Raw genomic sequence first — 22958 nt, forward strand, 5'->3', positions numbered from 1 at the left:
TGGAGCACTGCTGCGGGTCTGCAGAGCCTCATGTCTGACTAGTTGACTAATTAAGTGAGGGTTTGGAAAAGCGTGAATATACAGAGTGTCTATGTATTCCAGACTTGGTGTCTTTACAAATTACAGTAAATTGAAGATTTCTAGGCCTAGCCTGCTGGAGATGGACACCCCGCTAGTATCATGTTTAAGGCCTAACACTGACACACAAGCTCACGGCATCCCACTTTTCCCTATCCACCCACAATTGAGCATGGCGTCGAGATTCCAATCAGGGTTGAGCCAGCAGACTGAGAGGATTATTTATGCTGGAAGGGATAAGGAAACCTCGAAGAGGGAGAGACATGTGTTTGTGTGTTTATAGCAATTCTATACTTGTGAGAACCAAAGATTAAATATTTAGGCAAAATTTACCAAAGTTACTTTTTCCTCCGGTCTCCACTTACAAAATAAATGTATTTAGTTTTATATCTGGTAAATAGTTAACACACTGCAGCAAGAGCTAGATATAGAAGCTGGGAAAATATGCATATTAACATCTACGACTAGACAAACCTTGTAGAACGCATGGTGTGAAGGTCTATTTTTTGTTTCTAGAAGATGCATTTAGATCTGATGACTAAACACCTTTATTTGACTGCAAACCGCTTTTAATTAAGAGGACTGTAGAAAACTGTGAAAGTGAAAGCAGTGGACTGTTGATGTGCTACATAATAGGACCAGTTTTGTTCTGATGCAAAGATTTGTAGATAAAGGAAGATGTGAAATGAGTATTTTGTATGTGAAACAGCTTTTTTCACTGAAATCCGTGAATTATTGTGACGGATAATCGTTATCACATTGATCATTTTGGCTGTACTCATGCAGTCGGGGTGGAAAATTTTAGTACAGCTACTTTTATTCTGCAACACAGATTGAAATCTCGTATTTAAGCTTTCTTGACGTTTCTTTAAGGCATTTCAGGAATAGTTCTCCAGGGTTCTTGAAGAACATTCAAAGCTCTTCTTTGGATGCTGGCTGCCTTTTGTTCTGTTTTCTGTTAAGATAATCCCACACTGCTTCGATAATGTTGAGCTCCGGTCTTTGGGGAGACTAATCCATGACTGATAGAGACCATTTAGATGTTATTGCATGGTGCAAAATGAAGATTGCCACAGCCACTGGCTGAAATAAGCTCTATACCATAACAAAGCCTCCACTGTGTTTACAAATGGTTTTAGACACACTCTGTCGTACCTCTGTCTCCCTCCTGGTCAGTAGTACCTCTCTACTGACCTCATCCATACATAACAATGACAATGATGATGATTTGAATCAAGAAATTCAAATGTGGATTCATCTCTCCACCTGTTGCCACCAATTTTCAGTCCAGTTCTTGTCTAACCTGGCATACCTCAGCCTTTTCTTCCTGTCTCACTTCCATAAAAAAGGCTTTTGTACAGCCTTGGTCTGATCAGAAATGGTCTGATGAGGCTTCAGCAAACAGTAGACGGGTCCCCTCGGGCCATTTGGATCTCTCAGATCCTGTATCAGGTCTTTATTGGATATGTTTGTCTGTTTTTTTAAGGACACTGCACACCATACCAAGATATGCCAAGTTTTCAGCTAACAGCTCTTTGGGAATCACCTTGTAGGTGCTAAAATACAAATTTGTCCCTTTCGACCTGTGTTATGTGTGGTATTTTTCAAATATTGATCTAAAGAAATGGGAAGAAATTATGTGTTTTTGTGACAGTCAGCAACAAAGCACCCAACGACACAATTTAAAATGGGCTCTTTGTCTGTTATATGTAGACACAACACTGATTCATACCATGAGCTGATTGTTCTTTAATGCTTGAATGATTCATAGGTCAGCATTAAGTGGCTTAACAAAAAAATTTTCAGGCACAAAGATCATATCATGGTCCCCATGTTAATCCTCGTGTTTAGATTCTTAGGGTTATTTATGGTTTATATTTTGATTTATATTCATTCCTGAGCATCATAAGCATTTACTCCTTGTCATGTTGATCTACTTAATGTTTAACATTCGTAGAGATATTATTCCCCTCTGGGTTTCCCCTTTCTGTTGTTGTTCCTGCAACACTTCGGTAATCCTTCGCTTCCTGTGTTTTGGCTTTAGTTTTACTTCCCTTCTGTCTCATTGTCTTACCTTTTTGTGATTATTCTCACGTCTCATTTCTCACAGCTGATTCCACTCATCATTTAGCCTTCCATGTATAAACTGTCCCGTCTCCCCTTGTCTTTTGTCGATTTGTCTGTAATCTTACCCCGTGTGTTTCCCCTCTGTGATCTCATGTGGATGCTGTTGCCTTGCTTTTGGACTTGCTGTGGAGTTCTGCTATTTAGTTTACTGGACCTTGCTACAGCCTAAATAAACGACTTGCCTTTTGTTGTTGGAGCTCTGCCTCTCTGGGTCCTCGAACGACATAAATCATGACAGAAAATGAGTGACAATGAGTGAAAAAGCAGCCAATGTCCAAAAAAAAAACTCTGACAGAGATTCAGGAAGCCTGGAGAACTGTTGCTCAAGGCCACTTACAAATATACTTAAAAGTCTGCTTTCTTGAATGCAAAATGTAAAAACATGGAGGGTGGGGTAGTTCAAGACATTTCCACAGTACTCTACACATAGATCACAAACTAGAGTGCCATTTTAAGAAACTGTCACAATTTGAGGATAATTATGCAAGTCCTGCAGTCTTTTGCATACCCATGTACTCATGGGAACTCAAATTACTGTCATTGAGGAGGTTTTTAATGTCTTCTAAATACTTAACTGGTCTAAAAACATTACTTCTTGTCAGCAGCTAAATTATGAGGGATTCCTGAAAACAGGGGCTTTCATCATGGTCACCATGGTTTCCATTCTGGGGAGGGGTGAGATGGAGAATGGATTTCATCCTACTTTCCTTCAGTCAAAGGTCAACAAAGGGAAATTCGTCCATAATAGGAAAACAGAAACGTAAGAAATGCAGTTCGGTTTGGTTTTTTAATTAATCCAGAAGTCGCCTGTTGAGAGGAAAAAAATACTTGATGGTCTTTGAGTGACCTTGTATTTGTGATCAGAGTTAAAACGCTGCGTTGGCCTATTTGTAGCAAAGAAGAAGAAGAAAAAAAAGCTTAATCCTGAAATGATGGTTGCAGTTGTAAGCCAGCAAACTATGAGAATCCAACGTGTTGAGATGTTTTTGGGAAAGCTGATCAAATTTTGATGTGTGGTTTCAATACTGGTTGGAGAGGTTTGGTAAAGGCCTTGTTGTGCAACATGACAGAAAGAAATTTTCCCTAAGAACTCCCTTAGCTGGTGTGGTTGCGAGGATGGAGTGTTTTTATGTGAGTGCGTGCTTTTGTATTGAAAGTTAGAATGGAAAAGGCTCTGCTCCGTAGAACAGCAATGTTCAAGTGCTCTAAATCATGCTCTCCCTTAACGACTCTCCCTTCGCATTATCTTTCTCTTTCTTTACTTTGCACACTCACCTACATGCAAACACACAATTACAGCCTCGATGCTTTACCAACAACAATGGCTGTCTCTCCCCGCTCCATTCCTTGGCCTGGCAGCCTGTTGTTGGGAAGTTCTCAAACAACCCAACCTCACTGCAGCCAAACCACATCAAATACAACACGCAAACACGCAGTAGTGTAAATTCTGCTAACAGCGCGCCCTTTTCATGTAATGAAACAACACTGGATAAATACTGTAGGTACAAACACGCAGGAAAAACATGTGCGCGCACATATTCGCACTGGATCAACTGTACAAATAGTCCCGAGCTCAGACAGTCAGCCAGCAGCAGTCTCCTCCAGCCCGCTGAGTTAGCTCCCACTCTTACCACCATTACCACTATTGTAAATAATCCTCAGTATGTATTTACTTGGGGATTTCAGAAACGTGAAAAAAAGAAAAAAGAATGAGGTGAAAAGAAAAAAACCCTGGAAAAATGAAGGAATGTGTTTCACGTCGGTCAGTCAGCGGGAACCCTCATGCCTTATTGTGTTTCTGCTAGAATTTGCTTTGGATTACTTTGGGAGATGAGATTGAGTCGTGCGGTGGATATTCACTCCATATCTGTGGACTCTGAGTTTGCTCGTTATGTTTTTTGCTTTTCTTTTTTCCAACTAATGCTAAAAGGGGGAATGGAAAGATGTGACGGCTGAGGTCTTTACAGCATGTAGGGCACACTGCGGTGGATCGTGAGATCATTGAAATCATGACCTGTTAAGTGTTTCACTCTGAAGTGTATATATATATATACATATATATATATATCCAGTGTTGGGGAGTAACGGAATACATGTACCGCCGTTACGTATTTAAAATACAAAATATGAGTAACTGTATTCCGTTACAGTTACCGTTTAAAAAGGTGGTATTTAGAATACAGTTACTTTGTTGAAATAAATGGATTACACGGCGGTACTTCCCTGTTTCATATTGTGGCGGGTCAGGCCTGTTTGGGTTTTGTTTGACAGCTACGTTCTGTTGTTCCAGGCGGCAGCGTTACGGTTGCCATGGTTACAGGGTGACGCTCTCTCTCTGCGTGTTTCCTGGGTGAGAGAGCGCCTGTTGTTGTTGTGCTAAGCTAATAGGCAGAATGCTACAGGCATAGCTCTGTAGCATCATAGGCAGTGTAGTCTGTGCTGCAGGGAGAATGGACTGCCATACCCGTTATGTGTCTGTGAGCGAGGGAGGGAGAAAAAGGAAAAGTACGAGCTGTCATCGAGCAAAAACGGGAGCTGGAAGCATGTAAATATAATAATAACCACTGCAGCCAAGAAGAGAGCCTGACGAGCCCAGTTGTAAGTAAGCTATTAAGACTCGACTGTACACCGTGTTCGTGTTTTCCTCCAAAAACAATAAGTTCCGTTGGAGCAGCCTTTAGACGCCTCTCTCTGTCTCTGGCTAGCAAAGTTGACCCAGACAACAAAGTAAAGCTAGTTTTCGGCTACGAGCCCGACACAGAACCCACCGTATTAGCCAGAGGTCCCTTTACTACGGTTCGGAGCCGCGGACCTTCAGTAACAGTAATAAATCACAGCAACAGAACATTCACGTAGTTGTAAACAGCATGATAATATATTAAGTAATCCAAAGTATTCAGAATACGTTACTCTCATTGAGTAACGTAACGGAATACATTACAGAATACATTTTGGGGCATGTATTCTGTATTCTGTAATGGAATACATTTTAAAAGTAACCTTCCCAACACTGTATATATCTATCCTCCCGTAAAAAGCAACGTTTCCATTAAAGCTTTTAATATAAGCAAAAAAACCCTCAAGATAAAAATGTTTCAAGTATTTTTTTTAAAACTATTTAAGCAAAGGTTTTTTTCCAAACAAAACATCACAGACTCATAGTTTGTGAATGAGTTTCCCCTTTTTTCTTCTCATCTTAAGTTATTCCTACATCACCTACATATGAGAACAATTGCATGACGTGCTCCCATGAAGAATTAATCGAATCAAATTCTCTCTAAATTCTTCTCACCATGAAGGGACCAAAGTGTCTCCCAGCCTCTATGATGCCACAACTCAGATCCCTTATTATTCCACCCTGCCGTCTGTGTACAGCACGAAGAGCAGAGACAAGTTACATAAAACCAAATTTTTGAAAACTATATATAGTACAAGCTTTCACAAAGCTTATTGGACAATAAGAAGCCTACAAACAACAACATAGTGCAAAATCAGATACCAAATAAGGTGCACAAGTGTAACGCCACAAGATGAAATATTTGTTTTGCTTTTCATGCAGATCTAGGGGTCTGTCAAAAGCTCCGTTTTCAGGGACCTAAAATGCCAATTACATGAAAACAAAACACCAAAACTCATACCTGCCTATGTCCAGACAAGACCTAAACCAATTAATATGGTTGGCAATTTCAATGCCAAAAACTGAAAAGGCAAATAACCAAAGCAATAACAGCTAATTGGCCAGTAAATATACTTTTACTACTTTTATTTTTTTCTGCTTTGGGCAGAAACCTCCATGCCTCAGAGTTTGTGGAAAGCAGATATAAAAATTAATGTAATGTGAGACATTTTGGTACATCTGGTATTAAGCTTTGCAGAAGGGTTCTCGATCACATGTAAATGATGCAGCGATTACCAGCTAAAGCACATAAAAAGAAGTTTTGAGTGATGCAACATCAATAAGCTTCCCTTCACAAGCACAGCAAATCAAAAGAACATTAGCAAAAGATCTACATGAGATGACTGCTCATGTGGTCCTTTATGGTGTTTAATTAACTATAGAAAAAGAGGTTTTAAGATATTTCAAGCCTGACTGTAGCTTAATGGTAGCGCCTTTGTACACTAATGTTCACATTCACAATGGGAAGCAGAAAAGAAAAGGCAGAAAACAAAGGAAATGATCGTTAATACGGAGGAGGAAAACATAATGCAGGTTTAACATTTAAGAGCACATACTCAGCAACACAGACAATGTCTGTCACATACTTACATTTTTTTTGAGACAGAATGAACATCTGTTATCGTTTGTGCCTCAGGTTAATGATAAGATTTAGCACAGAAACATGTATTTCATGATGTTGATGTCTGTGCCCATGATGTTCCCCGTGTACTCTGCTTTATCATCACTTCCCCTTATTCGCTTGTTTGTCATAAATCAGTGTGCGGTAGAGTAGAAATCAAGCAGCTCTCTTTCCCTTAGCCTAGGCCAGACTTCTGTCACTTGACATCCAGCGATGGTCATGCTGATGAGTCTCTTGAATACAGCTGCTTGTCTCCTGGCAACAGATGCCTCCAACTCCGGCACACTAAGTGCTCACAGCGCCGGCACAACCGGCACGCAACAAACACCAGATATGACAAACAGTATGCATAAAATCTATAATGAATTAAATCACACCTCAAAGTCTACTGAAGTGGAAAATATGATACAAAAGTATAATTTATGGAAAAAATAGCCTAGAAAATGTAGAAGATATATTTGAGAAGACTTCTTTATCAAATACTGACTGATATTTATGTGTTTCATATGTAACTTCAGAAGTGCATAAACACATGTGTTTCTATGTGAAGGTGTATGCACTGGCAAATACATAGATACATAGTAGTGATTGCATTCGATGCATGCTAATATGTGCAGAACCTGTGGCTGATAACGCTCCCTGTGTTTACTTGTTGAAAATGGGTGACGTGAAGCTCTACAGTTGATGTAGTCTGATCTTCCCCTTCTCGTAAATTACATTTATTTAGAAAGTTTTTTGTCCCTCTCTAAATTCTGGAAAATCCAAAGAGTACAACACTGAAAAACTGGAGTGACTGAGAATTAATATTGTTGTGGAATGGATTACTGGTCACGCACAGTCATGAAGGGATTTACTGGCACCTTAATGAATCTGATGAAACTGTCTAGTAACGCTGATTACCTTAAACAAGTAAAAACCCAGCTGTCTAATGTTGTTCTTACCACACTTGGAATTAAGACAAAGTCAGTTATGTAACACATTGTACCAAGTTCTATTTTTACGGCAGCATACGGCAGAATCTGCATTCGTGGTTAGACGTGTCCAAAGTGCTGTAGTAGTAGTGTAGTAGTGCTGATTTCAAGAACTAAATCTTGGAAGTGAAATCTGTAACACAAGGATGTGAGGGAATGGTGTACAGACAGGTAAAGGTGAAGTAAATGAAGGGACTTACTTCTTATTCTGATTCTCCTTTCGGTCAGCTGAGCCCAGACTCTGGAAATAATTAAAGAAAAGAGAGATCAGAAATGCTTTCAAGGATTTCCTGTCTTTAAGGATTCAAAGAGAAGTCTCCTGTACATGCTGTGAAACAATGGGATGGTTCAGAGGTTCTAAACCTAATAAACTTCATGAAGACTGATTTGTTACATTAGTGGAGGTTTGTCTGCACTGGAGGCATAAAGGGCTACATCAAAAAAACTCTGTGCAAAGTTGGCAACCAGCTGCTCAACAGCGGAGACTTTCTGGTAATAGCAGTAATAATACAGTGGGAATTAATAATTAATTCATAAATATTATTAGTTAAAACAAGCATAAAAATCAGCAGTAACATACTGTTCTCAACCAAAGCATCAGTCGGTTAGTTATTCCCAATCAAGTCACACGTTGAGCTATCTTTTCTGTTCTCTTAACTGAGTTTCGATTATTAGACTTGAAGTGATCCAACTACCTTCTAGGCAACACCAATCAAATGATCATCAACATCTAGTAAGTGCCAATTACGTCGGTAACGACCTTGCCTCCAATGAAAAACAATAAGCTCTCTGTATAAAATTACAAACACTTATCCCATGGATTTGCTTTATTTGCACGCATTCATCAAACCGTGGAGTCTGCATGCAAGATGGCGCGCACGGTCGTTTTAAAGGAAGCGAGGGAGAATAAACGTAGAGGGAGCGAGTTTAAAAGCCATTTTCCCGATGATGAAGTCAACTGAGTTTAGAAACTCGAACGGCAAAACGAATACACCCCGCCGGCTTGCCTCAACGGGGGATGTTTGAATGCATCCCTCTAGCAAAGCCACACACAATGACACAAAACACATCTATAGCGGACGTCTATAAACCCTGCTGTCTGCATCCTTCTGAGGTGTATTGCGCTCAAAGGAGATGCATGCTGAGACAGCGCATACACAGAAATACCGGCACACAAACACAAACAACTGGCCTTAGGCTGTAGACAATTTTGGAGTGAAATTTTGTTGCTATTTTGCATATTTACCTTTGGGAAAGATACTAATCTGGACTCTTTAAATGTTGAAAGCACTGTGGAGAAAAAACTGGGGAATCTGAACGCCCTGAGGGAGCCGACCAAACAAATACTGTCAGTCAACACACTTAAACCAACTGCATTTCAATTTGACCCATCTATTCTCTGTGGTATAATCACAGGGGAGTACAAGGAAATGTTTCTGTCTTCTGGGAATTAAAAACCCTCCGATGCTCAATGGATTACAAGACCATGAGCTTTAAAATTGCTCTAATATCCAAGATCCACTAACTAGCTAGCTAATGCTAGCAGGTTAATACACTACAATATTAAACATAACAATGGGTACAAGGCTCACTCTAACATTTTCAAGAATAGTGTCTGATACAAAATCCACCATTTCCAAAACAAATCTAACTGAAATCAGTGGATCAATTTCTCTTGTGAACAGGTGACATTACCTGTTTTCTACGGCACTGTAGTTACTACCACAGGCAATGGAAATGTACACAGTCAACTCAGTGAACTCAAGTCAAGTTTGAACCAAAAGACTGTAAGTGTGTAAGTTCACCTATAGGAAGAACATTTTACTGTGCATCTTGAGACACTTGTCAGTTCTTTATGTTTTGCTTTTAAAGAGCCAGACTTTAAGGTGGTCTTGAGCAACAGTTCTCCAGGCTTTTTGAAGTTTTACCAAAGATTTACTTTGAAATTTGGCTGTTTTTTCACTCATTTTCAGTCTGGTCTTTGTACCTGACCATTTTCTCAGGACTTATTGTTTGTTAATCCACTTAACACTGACTTATGAATCACCTGGGCATAAAAAAAGCACCCAATCAAAGGGACAAATAAGTGTTGTGTCTACACATTCGACACATCTTTAGTCGAATCTACATAAACTCAGTAACAGTCTGACATCTACAGCAGATAAACAGTATCTGAAAGTCATGTTATTATAAAATAGGGAATAAAATCCACACAGAAACCTAAGACATCTGGCCCTTCAGTTGAGCCATCTACTATTAGCCAAAGCCTCATCAGAAATAGTAAAGATGGCTGTTAAGAAGACATTCTTAAGGATAGAATAGAGGGAGAAAAGGCTCACATGTTCCATATCAAACAAAAACTCCTCTGAAAATCAGGTCTGATGAAGTGATGAATCCAAATCATATTTTTGGTTTGAATCAGCAATCCACCCTGCAATACAATCTGGAGTGTCTGATTGGCAGCGGCTTCATTTTTCAGCATTACAGTGGTTTCAGACACACTCCTAATGCAACACAAACACCATCAGTCATGCATTAGCCTCCCCAGAGCCCGGACCTCCACATTATTGAAGCAGTGTGAGATCATCTTCACACAGAACAGAACAAAAGGCAGAAACATCCAAAGAAGAGCCTTCAAGAAGCCTGGAGAACTATTCCTGAAGACTACTTAAAGACATTAAAAGAAAGCTAGGAGCGTTGAGGCTGTGCTGAAGAACAAAGGTCATTTTACATTTTATCTGAACTGTCTTAAATGCAAACAACACAAACAATCAGTTTGCTTTGTGAAGCTCAAAAAGATGCAAACGTTTGAAAAAAGCATCCCCTTCCTTTTAATCTCAACCTGAACATCACAGAAGTGTTTTTCTCTTTCTATTTTGGAGTGTGTGTGTGTGTGTGTGAGTGTGTGCTTTCATGTAAGCAGTGTGACATTTTGACCAGCCAGTGACTTTTCTACTCTGGCGTTCAGAGTGTGTGGATATGAGTGTGTGTGCTTTTATGTGCTCACTGCTATGACATTTTGACCAGCCTCTCTGTGCATACATGTTTGCATACAAGTTTCATCCTGATGGAGGGGACAGGATACACCACACAGAGTGATTAACCTTTCACCTGCCAGCTCGCCCACAGTGCCTTCAGGTAGTACCACTCTCCCAAGAGGGATGAGGGCAGGTGGGTGTGCATCATTTGAAAGACAGCTCTGCAGGGGGTGAAGGAGGGCTATTTTAGAAGATTAATGACTCGCAGCTAAAATGTCTGCACACGAATATCACTACAGCATTACACGATATTAGTATTTTGCACTCATATTCCTATTTTTAACATTAGATTGCCACTTTTAAATCTTCAAATCAATTTTCAAGCACACCGAAAGTAAGAGTAGAAGGATCATCCCTCATATTTGAGCCATTACAGCATCCGTCCAATGTCCCTATTACACTTTTATTGTTTTATCTTGGCTGCTTAACTTTCAGTACATTTAGCATAAGAAAAAAACCCGAACAAATAAAATCAGTCAAACAATCAGTCGCTCAGTCTGCACCTGCTCACCTCTTTCTCCCTGTAGCCACAGAAAGCATCACCAGCAGTCAGCTGAGGTAAAATACAGGCTGAGTTATAATCACCACTCCTTTACCAAACCTTCAGCCATCATCAACATGAGCAGCATGCATCGCACCTGACAACTGCTGACTATTTCTGGAATGTATGGACAAAATTCCTCTGGCTTTTCCTGTCAGCTGTGCATAAAGGTGCTGTAATTACTGATATGAAAGAGACCACACGAAGCGGTCAGGAGTCTGATAGCAATAAATACAAAACAAGCAACCAGTTTAAAAAAAGAAAAATCAATATCTCAGCAGCGTGTTTGAATAGGAAGGTGTGTGAGCACATACCTTTACAGTACTCAGCACCCCCTGGTTTCTGCTGGTAAATCACATTCACAACATATTCTAAATGTTTTAAAAGCACAGACATGTTTATCTCTAAATATTTCCTCATTAGCAAAACAAAAAAGAGTGAAACATGAACTACACATAAAGTAAAAATGCACAAGCAGCTGGCAAACTATATTTGCAAAATCTGTATGCACTATTTGCAAACACACAGAGAGACACTGACATACCTGCTGAGTCCAACCCAGTAAACCCAGTCGGAGAACGCTATTCCCACTCTCTCCCTGTGTTGCTTCTCACTTCTTTCCAAAACCCGAGGTCCTCACTGCGCCGACTCCGATTGCTGTTCACCTGTTCAACTTCAACTCTTTAGCTCTGTTTCTCCCCCTCAGTGTTCAACTCTCTCTGTTTTCCTGTCTTGCTGTCTGAAGCTTTTGGTCACACGTAAGGTTTGCGAAGCTTGCTCCAGTGGTGGCTGCTACTACCACTGACTTGTTGTACTTTAATTGTAGTTGCTAGGCGATAAGCTTCTCCAATTCGGCACACAGTGTGAAGGGGAGGACGGAAGGGGGGGGGGGGGGGGGGGGGGGGGGGGGGGGGACTGAGAGAATAGGTGGTGGTGGTTGGGGGGGTAAATGCTCATGACACAGCGTAGCCTAAAGAGAAGGATGGACGATTTGCAGGAGGGGAGGTAGTTGAGAGATATGCACAAGGAGAGGAGATCTCACATAGCAGGTGCACTTCCTTGTTTTCTTTTAGTGGCCACTGAGTGCAACCTGGAGCAGCAGCATACTCAGAGGATTTGCTGTAAATACTCTACATGGACAACGGATTTTAGAGAATTCCTGTGTGCACATTTCCTCACCCTTTTTTTCTGTTTTATTAAGACATTGTTCTTTTCATACAGCATTGCATTATGTTTGAAAGGACAACTGAGAGCTCAGGTCAACAGCAATTAGTTATCTGTCTGAGTACTTTACCCCAACCCAACCTAAATCTTGCTTTTGAAGTACACAGGTTTCTAAAGCTGATAAACTATTTAAATCAATTGTTTTTCTGTTTGCAATATGTTATCTAGCCTATTTCTATCACAGCGTGGTGCTACTGTTCTGCCTTGTTAACAAAAATCAGGACCTGTCTTTTAATCTATCTATCTATCTATTAGGGGTGCAACAATACTTGTATCGGTATTGAACAGATGGACACAGTGCTTTCGGTTTGGTACGCATATGTATCGAACAATACAACATTTATTTTTAATTCATTTTATCAACTTTTCTTCTGACGATGCTGTCTCTGTTGAGAGCTCAGTGGATCTGCGTTCCACTACTCCGCCTAGGCTGCACTGTTGAGCACAGATCCACTGAGCGCAGTAGTGTGCTCTTATGTGGGGGGAAGGGCAAGCTAGCGAGACAGAAGCTAAGCTTGTTGCAACATGACAATTGCCTCAACGCTACCCTAAATTGAGCACTAGTGGGAACACAATGAATATGACTGCACATTTACGCCGACATCATCCTAGTGCAAAGACAAGTGGAAGCAGAGAAAAACAACAAGCACGCATGCTACAAACTTAGCCCGAGTCATTTAGACAGCCTTTAGCACATGATTCTCCTTATGGGGATCTGATATGTTTAATATGCTGCTGAGAATATAGCCCAGAAGAAGTGTATAGTACAGCTATTATTTTGGAAAGAGCCATTTCTCTGTAATAAACTCTCTGAGTGATTTCTCCATCAGATAGATTAATTTATTTTTATTATTTTCTTGTTTCAGCAACATTAAATTTAAAAACTGTACTTTTGAGTTAAAATATATATTTATAATTTTAATCTATCTATCTATCTATCTATCAATCATAGTTTGTCACCACTACACATGATTAATAATATAACTAAAAAGACAAATAATGTTTCTGAGTCAGGGTTGAGAATCATAGCTTCCTTTATTGCTTAAACTAATAACTGGTGTTTCCCACATGCCAATGACTCGACTGAACTTACTGGCTTGTAATACTCTCAAGGCATTCCCTGCAGGGATGATACTCTAGTAACTCACCGAACCCCACTAACCAGAAAGCCTCATTTACTGTGTGTCATCACTGTTACATTATCATTATTGATTTAAAATGAGTCCTTTGGCTTTTATTCTAAAGAATCAATTGTAAGTCACTCACCATAGCCATCAGGACTACAGAAAAGCACGTATAACTTAAATATCAAGTTATTTGTTTAGTCTCTATTACAGATGTAGGTTATTCTCTAAAAGAACATATATAGTATTCCTTAAATAATGATGATGTTCTTTTGTTGCTAGATTAGTTTTTTTTTTCTTGGACACACAGTGGTGACTTCTTGACCCAGAGTTCAAAGGAATTGTTCAAGACTATTTAGCCATCTTTAAACATGCATTACAGGCCTGAACTTTCAGAAATTACCCACCGGATGTGGGTGAATGTGAGAACAGACGTCTGATGGAATCTTTACCAGCTCTCTGGTACAAAATACAAAGTGATTGCCCATGGCACTAATTTGCACTGATGCGAGAATGGCGAAGATAATAACCCAATGGAGTCACAGCGAGCAAGCGGGCATCATGTGTGCTGTGCTCCTCCGGTCAGATCCCTTGGACCAATCACATGGAAGTAGACCATTTCCTGCTATGTCTTAAACTCGACATTGTCCAAAGATCTTGCATGGAAATGGCTTTAGAGACATGGAAACCTGCATGTCTAAACAAAATATTATAGCAAACGCCACCACCATGCTTAAGACTTATCTCTGGTTGATGTTGATATAAGTCAGTACAGTAATAAAATCTAACTTGTCCTTAGCTGTTTTGGTTAAGCTTTTGTGCGTACATAAAGGTACATGCAAGTGTTATTCGCCACTATTTGCAAAATAGGCTGGATGAATGTGTAAAGCACCAACCAGGCTCACAAGATTTTTTGCTTGGTGAGTGTTGGATGGGATAAACCTCTGCCTCCACATCAGTCTGACTTTAGACAGTTATTAGGCTGAAACCAATGAATGGTTGCTTTCAATGCCAGAATGGTCATACAGCATTGATTTATAAAACTTTAGCTACAAAAATTTGAAATCATTTTGGAAGATGGGGACTAGAGGACAAGATGGTTCAGTGGCTCAGTACTGTTTCCTCATAGCAACAAAGTCCTGGGTTTAAACCTGGTGGCTTGTTGTAGACCGTGTACAGTCCAATGACATCCATGCTAAGTTAATTTGTGATTCAGAATTGGCTGTACCCGGCCTGCATCCCATCTGGGGCAAATTCCAGGCCCCATGCAACCCTGAATGGATGAGTGATAGAAAAATTGATGGATATATCCCAAATTATCCATTAAGAGTATGAGTTCGTCCATATTATCAGACAACTTTTAGCCATTTGCTGAGCTATCTATATTTACAAAAATTCAAAGAGTAATAAAAGGACAGGAGAAACACCCTTCAACTATGTTATGAATGTTGATAATGTATAGTTTGACCACTAGAGGGCACTCTACAAATTAACCTGTTGGAACGCCACAAGCATGCATTCTTAAATCATCAAATATCCATTTCGGTCTTAAAGATTAGATATCAGTTGGGACTTTTTCTTTTGTTGTTTTTTGTGAACCATTAAGCGGCATCTTACTGATCATGAATAATTGTCAAAAGCTGGAGGATTCTCTGGGAAATTCTAAGACATTTCTGCTTAAGCAGCTTGTTTACCCACATTTACACTTCTAATTCCAGATGCACACTCTCATTAATAATTCTAGCTTTAAGATAAATTATCATAACAAATATGAGATCATGTATGACAGGACAACACAAATGGGGTGAGTTTTCTCACCCCCAATTTGTGCAAGGACAGTATACCTTAGAAAAAGAGTGGACTTGGTTACAGACCCTGCATGGCCTTTCGCATTCACCCAGCAGAAAACTTGTGAGCTTGGCTGCTAATCTCTACATGTGTGCGAGGGTTGTGCAAGCGGCAGTAAATCCTTGCTCGTGTGCTCGTGATATTTGCTCATGATAATTTTTTATTGTTTGCCTCGCTCATGAGAGAAATTAAACGCCATATAAATGTAAATGTAGGAGACAGAGCATATATGTGCGTGTGTGCATGGTGTACTCTGACTCACTGTGGGTTTTCAGTGCCTGTGGCTGTGGGCACACACAAATCTGCCACCTCATTGTCTAGGTGAGCAATGTAAGCATTCTGCCACCCGAGCTGAATAGTGGACATTACTCATAGCTGTTGGAAAAGTCAACCATATTGCCAATGTTCTGAAAGGCCACGCAGGAAATACTGTCATACTTTCTTTTTTTATCCTTCCATTTCCCATTGTGTCCCTCCACCCCCTCCACCCCATCTTGTTTTACTCCCAAAAAAAATCCACCTGCCAATTTCAGCCTCTGAGACTAGAGGAGAGGCAAGCAACCCGCTCGCAAAACTGAGGGGGCCGTAGCAGGTTGTCCAAACACCTGCCAGTCAAGTGAGGCTTTTCTAACAATAGCTCACACACACAATACACGCAAATGCAAATGCGCACACCTCTCGCTGTCATACTTCGTCACCTCCAAACTCACATTTAGCAACATCCTTTAAGGGCTCTCAGTGGGTTCCTGGTAGCCCTTTAGTAAATCACTCCTGTGCAACCTTGTGGGAGAAAGTGTGACAGCTGGCTTGGCGACACACTACATGCCCCCGCAAGCCTCCCAGTGACAGTTTGAAGAAAATACGACAAATAGTAATTAGCCAGACCTAAATTTGGAGTATTTCTGCTGGATATGTTGAAATATGTGTTTAAAAGTTGATTCGATTTGCTGTACGATATATTTTGCTGCTGATGGAGTGATAAAAGCACTCTAATCTGTCTAGAGAAAGTAGAAAGACATTCATTACTGCAGCTTTATCACTTGGAACATTTCACAGTGCCAAATAAATCAAAAAATGCACAAACAGTTTCACTTCCAACGCTGTGTCCAACAACCAATAATTGGCCTTCAAATTAGCCAAGCTGTGACTTTTAGGACATGTGGAGCTGTAACTGCTGTGCTTTTTGTGCGTGATCAGTTGGCAGATTCAGAGGATAAAAATTCTGCGTGCTATGGCAACAAGGCGCAACCCAATTAGAGGCTCCTAGTCCATTAACAGCCGGGAGCCTCCTACACATTGTGTTTGGCTAGGGGGAGAAAAAAAAGGTCAAGAAGGTGAAAAAGAGGTTGAGTTTAAAATGAAAGGAAACAGCTTAGATAGAAATTGTCAGATAGGAAAAAGAAGCAATGTGCGGTAAAACTGAGAAAAAAAGGTCAAGATTTTTGGTCTCATTATACCCAGACAAGGGTACAAAAATACACTTTCTGTTCTGCAACACTCGACAGGTGTTTTGGGGTTTAAATAAGCGTCTCATAAACCAAAACAGTTCAAATAATTTACAGGGCTGTTAACAAAATACAAAGAAAAATATACTCAGTCGAATGCAAGGGTGAGGATGCGGAGAGTACGTTCCTTCTTGTGCTAATCATTTTCCACTGTGCTGTTAGACAGAATTATTAGGGCTCTTAAAAAACTCAGACACTTCTACGACAGAAATAAAAAGGGAAGGCAAACAGATGTCACCGGACACGCAGATATATTAACAGCAGAACAAATGGACAGAACTAAAAGATGAAAAGCGACAGCTAGTTGGAAAGGTACGCATGTGCAGATGGGGAAACATGGTGCAAAATCACTGCTGTCATTGCACATGTGTGTTGTGATTCCTGATTTCACTGACCAATCAGAGCACGTCAGCCATACCGGGTGATGAGCGAGTGACAGGCTGGGTCTTCTCCCCCTTTTACCTCACTGTCTCCAGTTTTATAATGTCATTATTTGTATAGGATTCCCTCTCCCAGATCTTGTGGTCGGGGGACCAAAGGGACCAAAACATGGCTCATAAATCAACACAGCAGAGACTATGGATATTTACCCATAAATCATTGCGGCGGAGCCACCTACAATCAGACTAATAGGGCTGGAAGACGTGCTGTCATCCAGGCCATGATGTCATCAAGCCCGAGCCTTATGGTGTTGATGTTGGTAGTGGGTCGTTGGTACTGTGTGTGTGTGTGTGTGTGTGTGTGTATGGGGGGGGAGATGCTGAGGGTGGGGGATGGGGGGGGGGGGTGTCTGAGTATGTGGTGGTAGGTCTACAGTTCTGCTTATGTAAGTGTCTGTGGTGAGTGTGTGTGTGGTGTATGTGGGAGGCAGGATGTCTGTTTATATGGGTTTGTGTGTACTGGGGTGGCCAGTGTGTGTGTGTGTGAGCACGTGTATGAAGATTTGTCTGTCAGTACACACTTTCATCATGTGCATGCATTTGTGTTACACCGATCTTTACACTGTCATATGCACACGCTCAACTCGCACATTGAAAAGCACTCAAACACTGACATGCAGACACACACACATTAGTCTTGTGGTTATTGCTGGCTTACAATGGGTGTGGGATTCCATAGAGAAAATCTAAACAAGTCGAGCGGTTAGCACGGGTCTGCCACGTTTCCACACAATGGTGCTCATTGACATAAATAACTGAGGACTTTGTGAAATGAGACACCCATTAACTTCTCCTCCATAGATAATTGTCCATTAGATCTTGGAAGAGCACTGCATTGAGAAATAACTCAACTCTGACGCTAAATGCAACTTGTAATAATAAAAAAAAGAAGTCACATTGTGAAAGCGGCCTGGAATCCGTTAAGATGGGTTGGCTTTTTTTGTACTATCACCCAGCCAAGCACTTGGATTATCAACAAAGAAAATTATGGCTTGTTTTAGGAGCCTGTGCCTATGCCTTTGAACATGGAAAAGATGATGACAACAAGGGGAAAAAAAGGAGACAAAGATGAAGAGGACTGCAAATTAGAAAATGAGAAGAAAGGCAAATATAAATTATTGTAGAAGAAAGCGAAAAATGCAGTCAAAGAAACACAAGCAGCAGAGAAAAACTAACTATTTTCAAATCAAAGAAAAATACGAACAAAGCGGAGGAGTTCCTAGTTATTACTTTGCTTCTTGAAAGTAAATATAACCAATTATGATGACTAATAAAAGCCCGCAACACGTTGAGCACTGACGTCACCCCTGACGTAGACACTGGTAACAATAGCCTTCACCTTTGATGAACCAGCTTTGTTGTCGGACCCACATATTCTCCCTGCCCTGATGTGCCCATATCAGTGCTTCACTTCCACTTACTGTCTTACGCATCACTCCATGCGCGTGCTCTGATTTGTATGCGTCACAGGAACATGAAGATAGGACAAATGATCCAAAGTACAATGACTCATTCACAAAAACGAAATGCCTCCTGCCTACGTCGCTCCGAGCGTACCACACACAGTAGCAAAACAGGCGCAGCAATAAGGGGTGAGTCAATTCTGATTAAACTATTGTGACGATAACGATCTGCACGGATGATCTCTGAGGTGAAAAACAGATCTTAGTAGTTGTCAGCATTTCATCTCAGATTCTAGACGATTCCTTTGAAGTTGTTGGGAACTTTAGCCCAAAGTGAAGCGCTTGGTCACATCTGTGATTTAACATCCACAAACTTGTCCTTCAAACCTTGGTGCTCACACAAATGGGTGACAAATGAAAAGAAGAAACAACAGTCGGTGTCTTAGCGAAGCCACCGGATAGAAAAATACTCTTACGTGGTTCTCAATGATAGAGATGGAGAGTGCGCTCTAACACTGGTCCGGATTTTTCCTATCTGTGTTCATTTCTGGCTAAGATATGATAGATGTTACTCCAAAGGCCCGAACAAATGATTCACATCATTTCCATACTTATCAAACCATTCAGGGACCCTCCTGTATGCCCAATGGACTGTGGTAAGGCCATCCCAAACAAGTCCACTTCCTTTATGATGGAAAAACTTCATCAAAGGATAAAAGTAATCACTCCAAACAAATTTGACCCTTTGTTGTAAGGGGACAGCAGGACTCGACTCACTCCAGCACAACACTGTGGAGTCAGTTTTCCTTTGTCATCCATCCGTATGTATATACAGAAAACACACTGCATGGTCACACACATGCACTTCGCACATTCCACTTACTCATGCCAATGGCAATGGCTCTATTTATTTTCCCTCATTAGTTTTAAATGGCCCATCCAGACATTACTGTGGCCCCTGCTTTTAATCATGAATGCTGGCGTCGTCCTCTTTGATGTCCTTATTCAGTCTGCCGGCCAACCAGCAAGCCAACGTATCTACTGCCTTCCTTTTCTGCTACCGCAAACTGCAAATTCTCTTCTTAGTTTTTTCTTAGACTGAATCACACATCAATCAAAAATAATGTAAAGCATTGATGCACTGATGAAAATTACAGGACAGTTTAAGTACAGCTTTACTGGTCGATGTAATATAAACACTCACTGCTTAGCAGAAGGCTAAACTCTACTGTAATCTTACGGCAATCGTGGACGATTTGACTGATCAAATGTTTTTAACTAAACTTTCTCTTGACAATTTGTAGTTATCAGAGATCCATGACAGCTGGTGATTCAGGAATACAGGGACTATACTTATTCCAGTAAGTTCATCGACATTTCCAGCCTTTTTCCACATTCCTTTCAGAAATTCAAAGGATAAGGCATTACGAGGGTACAGTGTCCTGAAGTCACCAACTCACAGCAACAAGTCTCATAGAAATTTGGACAACTTGCAACTCTGCCTGACAAGTTTGATTTTAGTTTGTTACATCTGATATGACATTTGAGCGTCGTCAAAGCATGCATGCTAACATAGAGTAAATGGATGAAAGCTGTATGGGATAAGTTGTGGGTAAGATTACACTGCGTACAAATGAATGTGGTTTAGGTTGCTGGCAGTTTCTATAATGAGCACAAGACTTCATATCATCAATGCAAAAATCAGGAGGAAGCATTTTCTTAACTATTCAGTTTATGGTTATGGGGAGGGCTATCACTAAGTATCACTGCGCGAGAGGTGGGGTACACCCTGATCAGAATGGTCGACCATTGCAGGGCTAACACATAGAGACAGACAGCCACCCTTACTCACGTTTAAACATACAGCCAATCTGAGACTATCAGTTAATCTAACAAGCATGTCTTTGGACTGGGGGAGGAAGCTGGAGAATCCAGGGACTATGCAGAGGCAAACTCCACACAGAAGAACTCCAGCTGGCCAGCAGGTGACAATGTGGAACCTTTTTGCCGTGAAACAAAAGTCCAAACCACTGTGCCACCTGCGTTAAACATGACATATAAAAACATGCTGATACTCTTCAATATGTGTGTTCCAACTTGAAGGCTCACTGCGAATACAAAGGAGGCATATTCTTTAGTGGTCTTTGCTTAAGTGGACAAAAAGACTTCTTAGATTTTGATAGAAGGAAAAGAAACTCATTGCTTTCACCAACAAGGGGAGAAATAATTATTGGACCCCCTGCTGAATCTGTGAATTTGCTCTCCAAGAAATGAACGGTTGCTTATTTTTATGGTAGTTTCATGTTGATGCAGAGAGACAGAAAAAACACATTAGATAAACATAATAAGCTGACTTTCATGTCATTGAGTGAAATAAATATTTAATCCTCTGCAACCCAGCCAACCACAGATTGGCTGATTGCAATCAATCAATAATTACAGATACTCCTGATCACAACAATGTGTACAAAGTACACCTGTCCACAGAACCAGTTTCTTCCATTCCAACCTCCACCACCTGCACAAGGCTGGAATGAGCTACAAGACCATCAGGAAGAAGCTTAGCGAGAAAGTGACAACTGTTGGTGTGATTATTCAGAGAGGGAAGAAATATCAAATGACCATCAGCTGCCCTCCAAGATCTTTCCTTATGGGATGATGGTGACTATGAGAAAGTTGGTGGGCCAGCCCAAAACTACACGGGATGACCACAGTCCCAGCTGCCTTCAGACACCATTGATAACCCACTACACTGTAATGGATTGAAATCTCAAGAAGGCAGCCTGTATTAAGTTTACCATTGAACCAAAGTGGTCTCGGCAGAAAGTGCTCATTAAAATGAAACTACTGTAAATAAATTATAGAAGTCTAAGTTTGCAAACTTAGAAATTCACAGGCAGGGTTTTAAATAATGATTTCTCCCACTGTACATTTAATTGAATATACTTTATCCATGTTGTCGCATTGTAAAACGAATTTACACCCCCCCTTGTGACATCACCAGTCTATGTAGTGTTTGTATTCAACATAGCAGGGGGTTGGCCCACAGACACCAGGTCCAACAGTTACTAATTAGCTGTTAAGAAGGAAAAAAAAGGCTTTGATATGAATGACAACATCACAGCAGGACCCGATTTTGACTGGAGGCCTAAACACACACTGTGAGCAAAAAGAGCACTTCATTGTGGTGCGTACTTGGACTCGTGCCTCCATCTCTGATATGCAAAAAAAAAAAAAAAAGAAGAGAGAAAGGACAGGTGACTAATGGGAAATTTTGGTCAAAATGGTCTGAAAATAACTAACAATTAGTTTTCATTTAGCATTCATGTCATCGTCGTTTTTATGTAATCATTCAAATTCAAAGATGGAAAGAACCTGGCTTTCTTCTTCATAATCACTGATTCAGAAATGTGCTGTCCAGCATTACACTTTAAACTGCAGGCACAGCCTAACGGGCAGCATCTGCTGCGATGCTGCTAGGTGGCACGGTGCTAACAGCAGTAAGTTTGTGTTCCCTCCTGACCCCAGAGTGATTTATTCAATTTTAATACAGCATGTTTGCTTTGGAGCGCGATATGTATTTGGTCATGAGACCATTAATAGACTAGAAAACACGTTGAAAAATGAGCTCGCTGACGTGTGTGTTTGAGCACTGTATGTGCCGGAGTGTGTGCGCCTTTGTGAGTGTGTGTGTGTTGCAAGAGTCTTGAGGCCCATGCTGTCACTCAGCCCAGCTCTCAGGGTGGTCTAAACACTGAGCCTTTTTGACTGAGTCACACACGTACACACACAGACGTGCACGCACAAACATACGCAGACAAACAAACAAACACTCACTGGTGTACATGTAATAACATACATAACAAAGTATACATAAATATATGGCCATATATATGACCATAATGAAGCAATCAAATAACCTCAGCGCTTCCCCCTCTTCCTGTCCCAAACCGTACGCCTAAATATACCGCGGCGGACTCCATCGCGTAGAGGCAGAAACGGCGAGTCCAGAGGAAAGGACCAGCACTCTGCACAGTGACCCTTTCATGCTTCACATTTCTTGTGGCGAATGGTTTCACAGGAAGGATGCTAAGTTTGACAGCATGGTGTATTAGCCAGTAAGTGGCTGTCATTTGGCACCTTTTTTTCTGGCAAGTCAGCGAGGCCACCATTAACAACCATTCTCTCACCAGAAGAAGACAGCTGAGGCGAAACCTCTCGATACCCAGTTTTTTCCAAAAGCCACCCAAGCTTAGGCTGTTTTGGCTCTTCAGTCAATTGCATTACAGTGGCATTGTTTAGAATCTGGTTCTCCTTAGCCCAGCGAGTAATAAAGCTCATCCCCAAAAGCGAGACAATTT

The 22958-nt window shown here is 40.8% G+C and overlaps 1 protein-coding gene across 3 annotated transcripts in view; it reads right to left on the minus strand.

Moving 5' to 3' along the window:
• The window catches only part of ankfn1b (ankyrin repeat and fibronectin type III domain containing 1b), a 161466-nt gene that overhangs the window by 56785 nt on the left and 81723 nt on the right, over positions 1-22958 (minus strand). For 2 of the 3 annotated variants that reach the window (XM_006808024.3, XM_006808023.2), the window contains one exon: positions 7675-7715. In XM_006808024.3, the coding sequence (XP_006808087.1) occupies positions 7675-7715 (41 nt within the window). Of the gene's footprint in view, positions 1-7674; positions 7716-11597; positions 11642-22958 lie in introns of those variants that run through there. The other variant, XM_006808025.2, reaches the window with a different exon arrangement.

Source organism: Neolamprologus brichardi, chromosome 8, assembly GCF_056152115.1.
Source record: "Neolamprologus brichardi isolate AB-2024 chromosome 8, ASM5615211v1, whole genome shotgun sequence".
NCBI classification, from domain to species: domain Eukaryota; kingdom Metazoa; phylum Chordata; class Actinopteri; order Cichliformes; family Cichlidae; genus Neolamprologus; species Neolamprologus brichardi.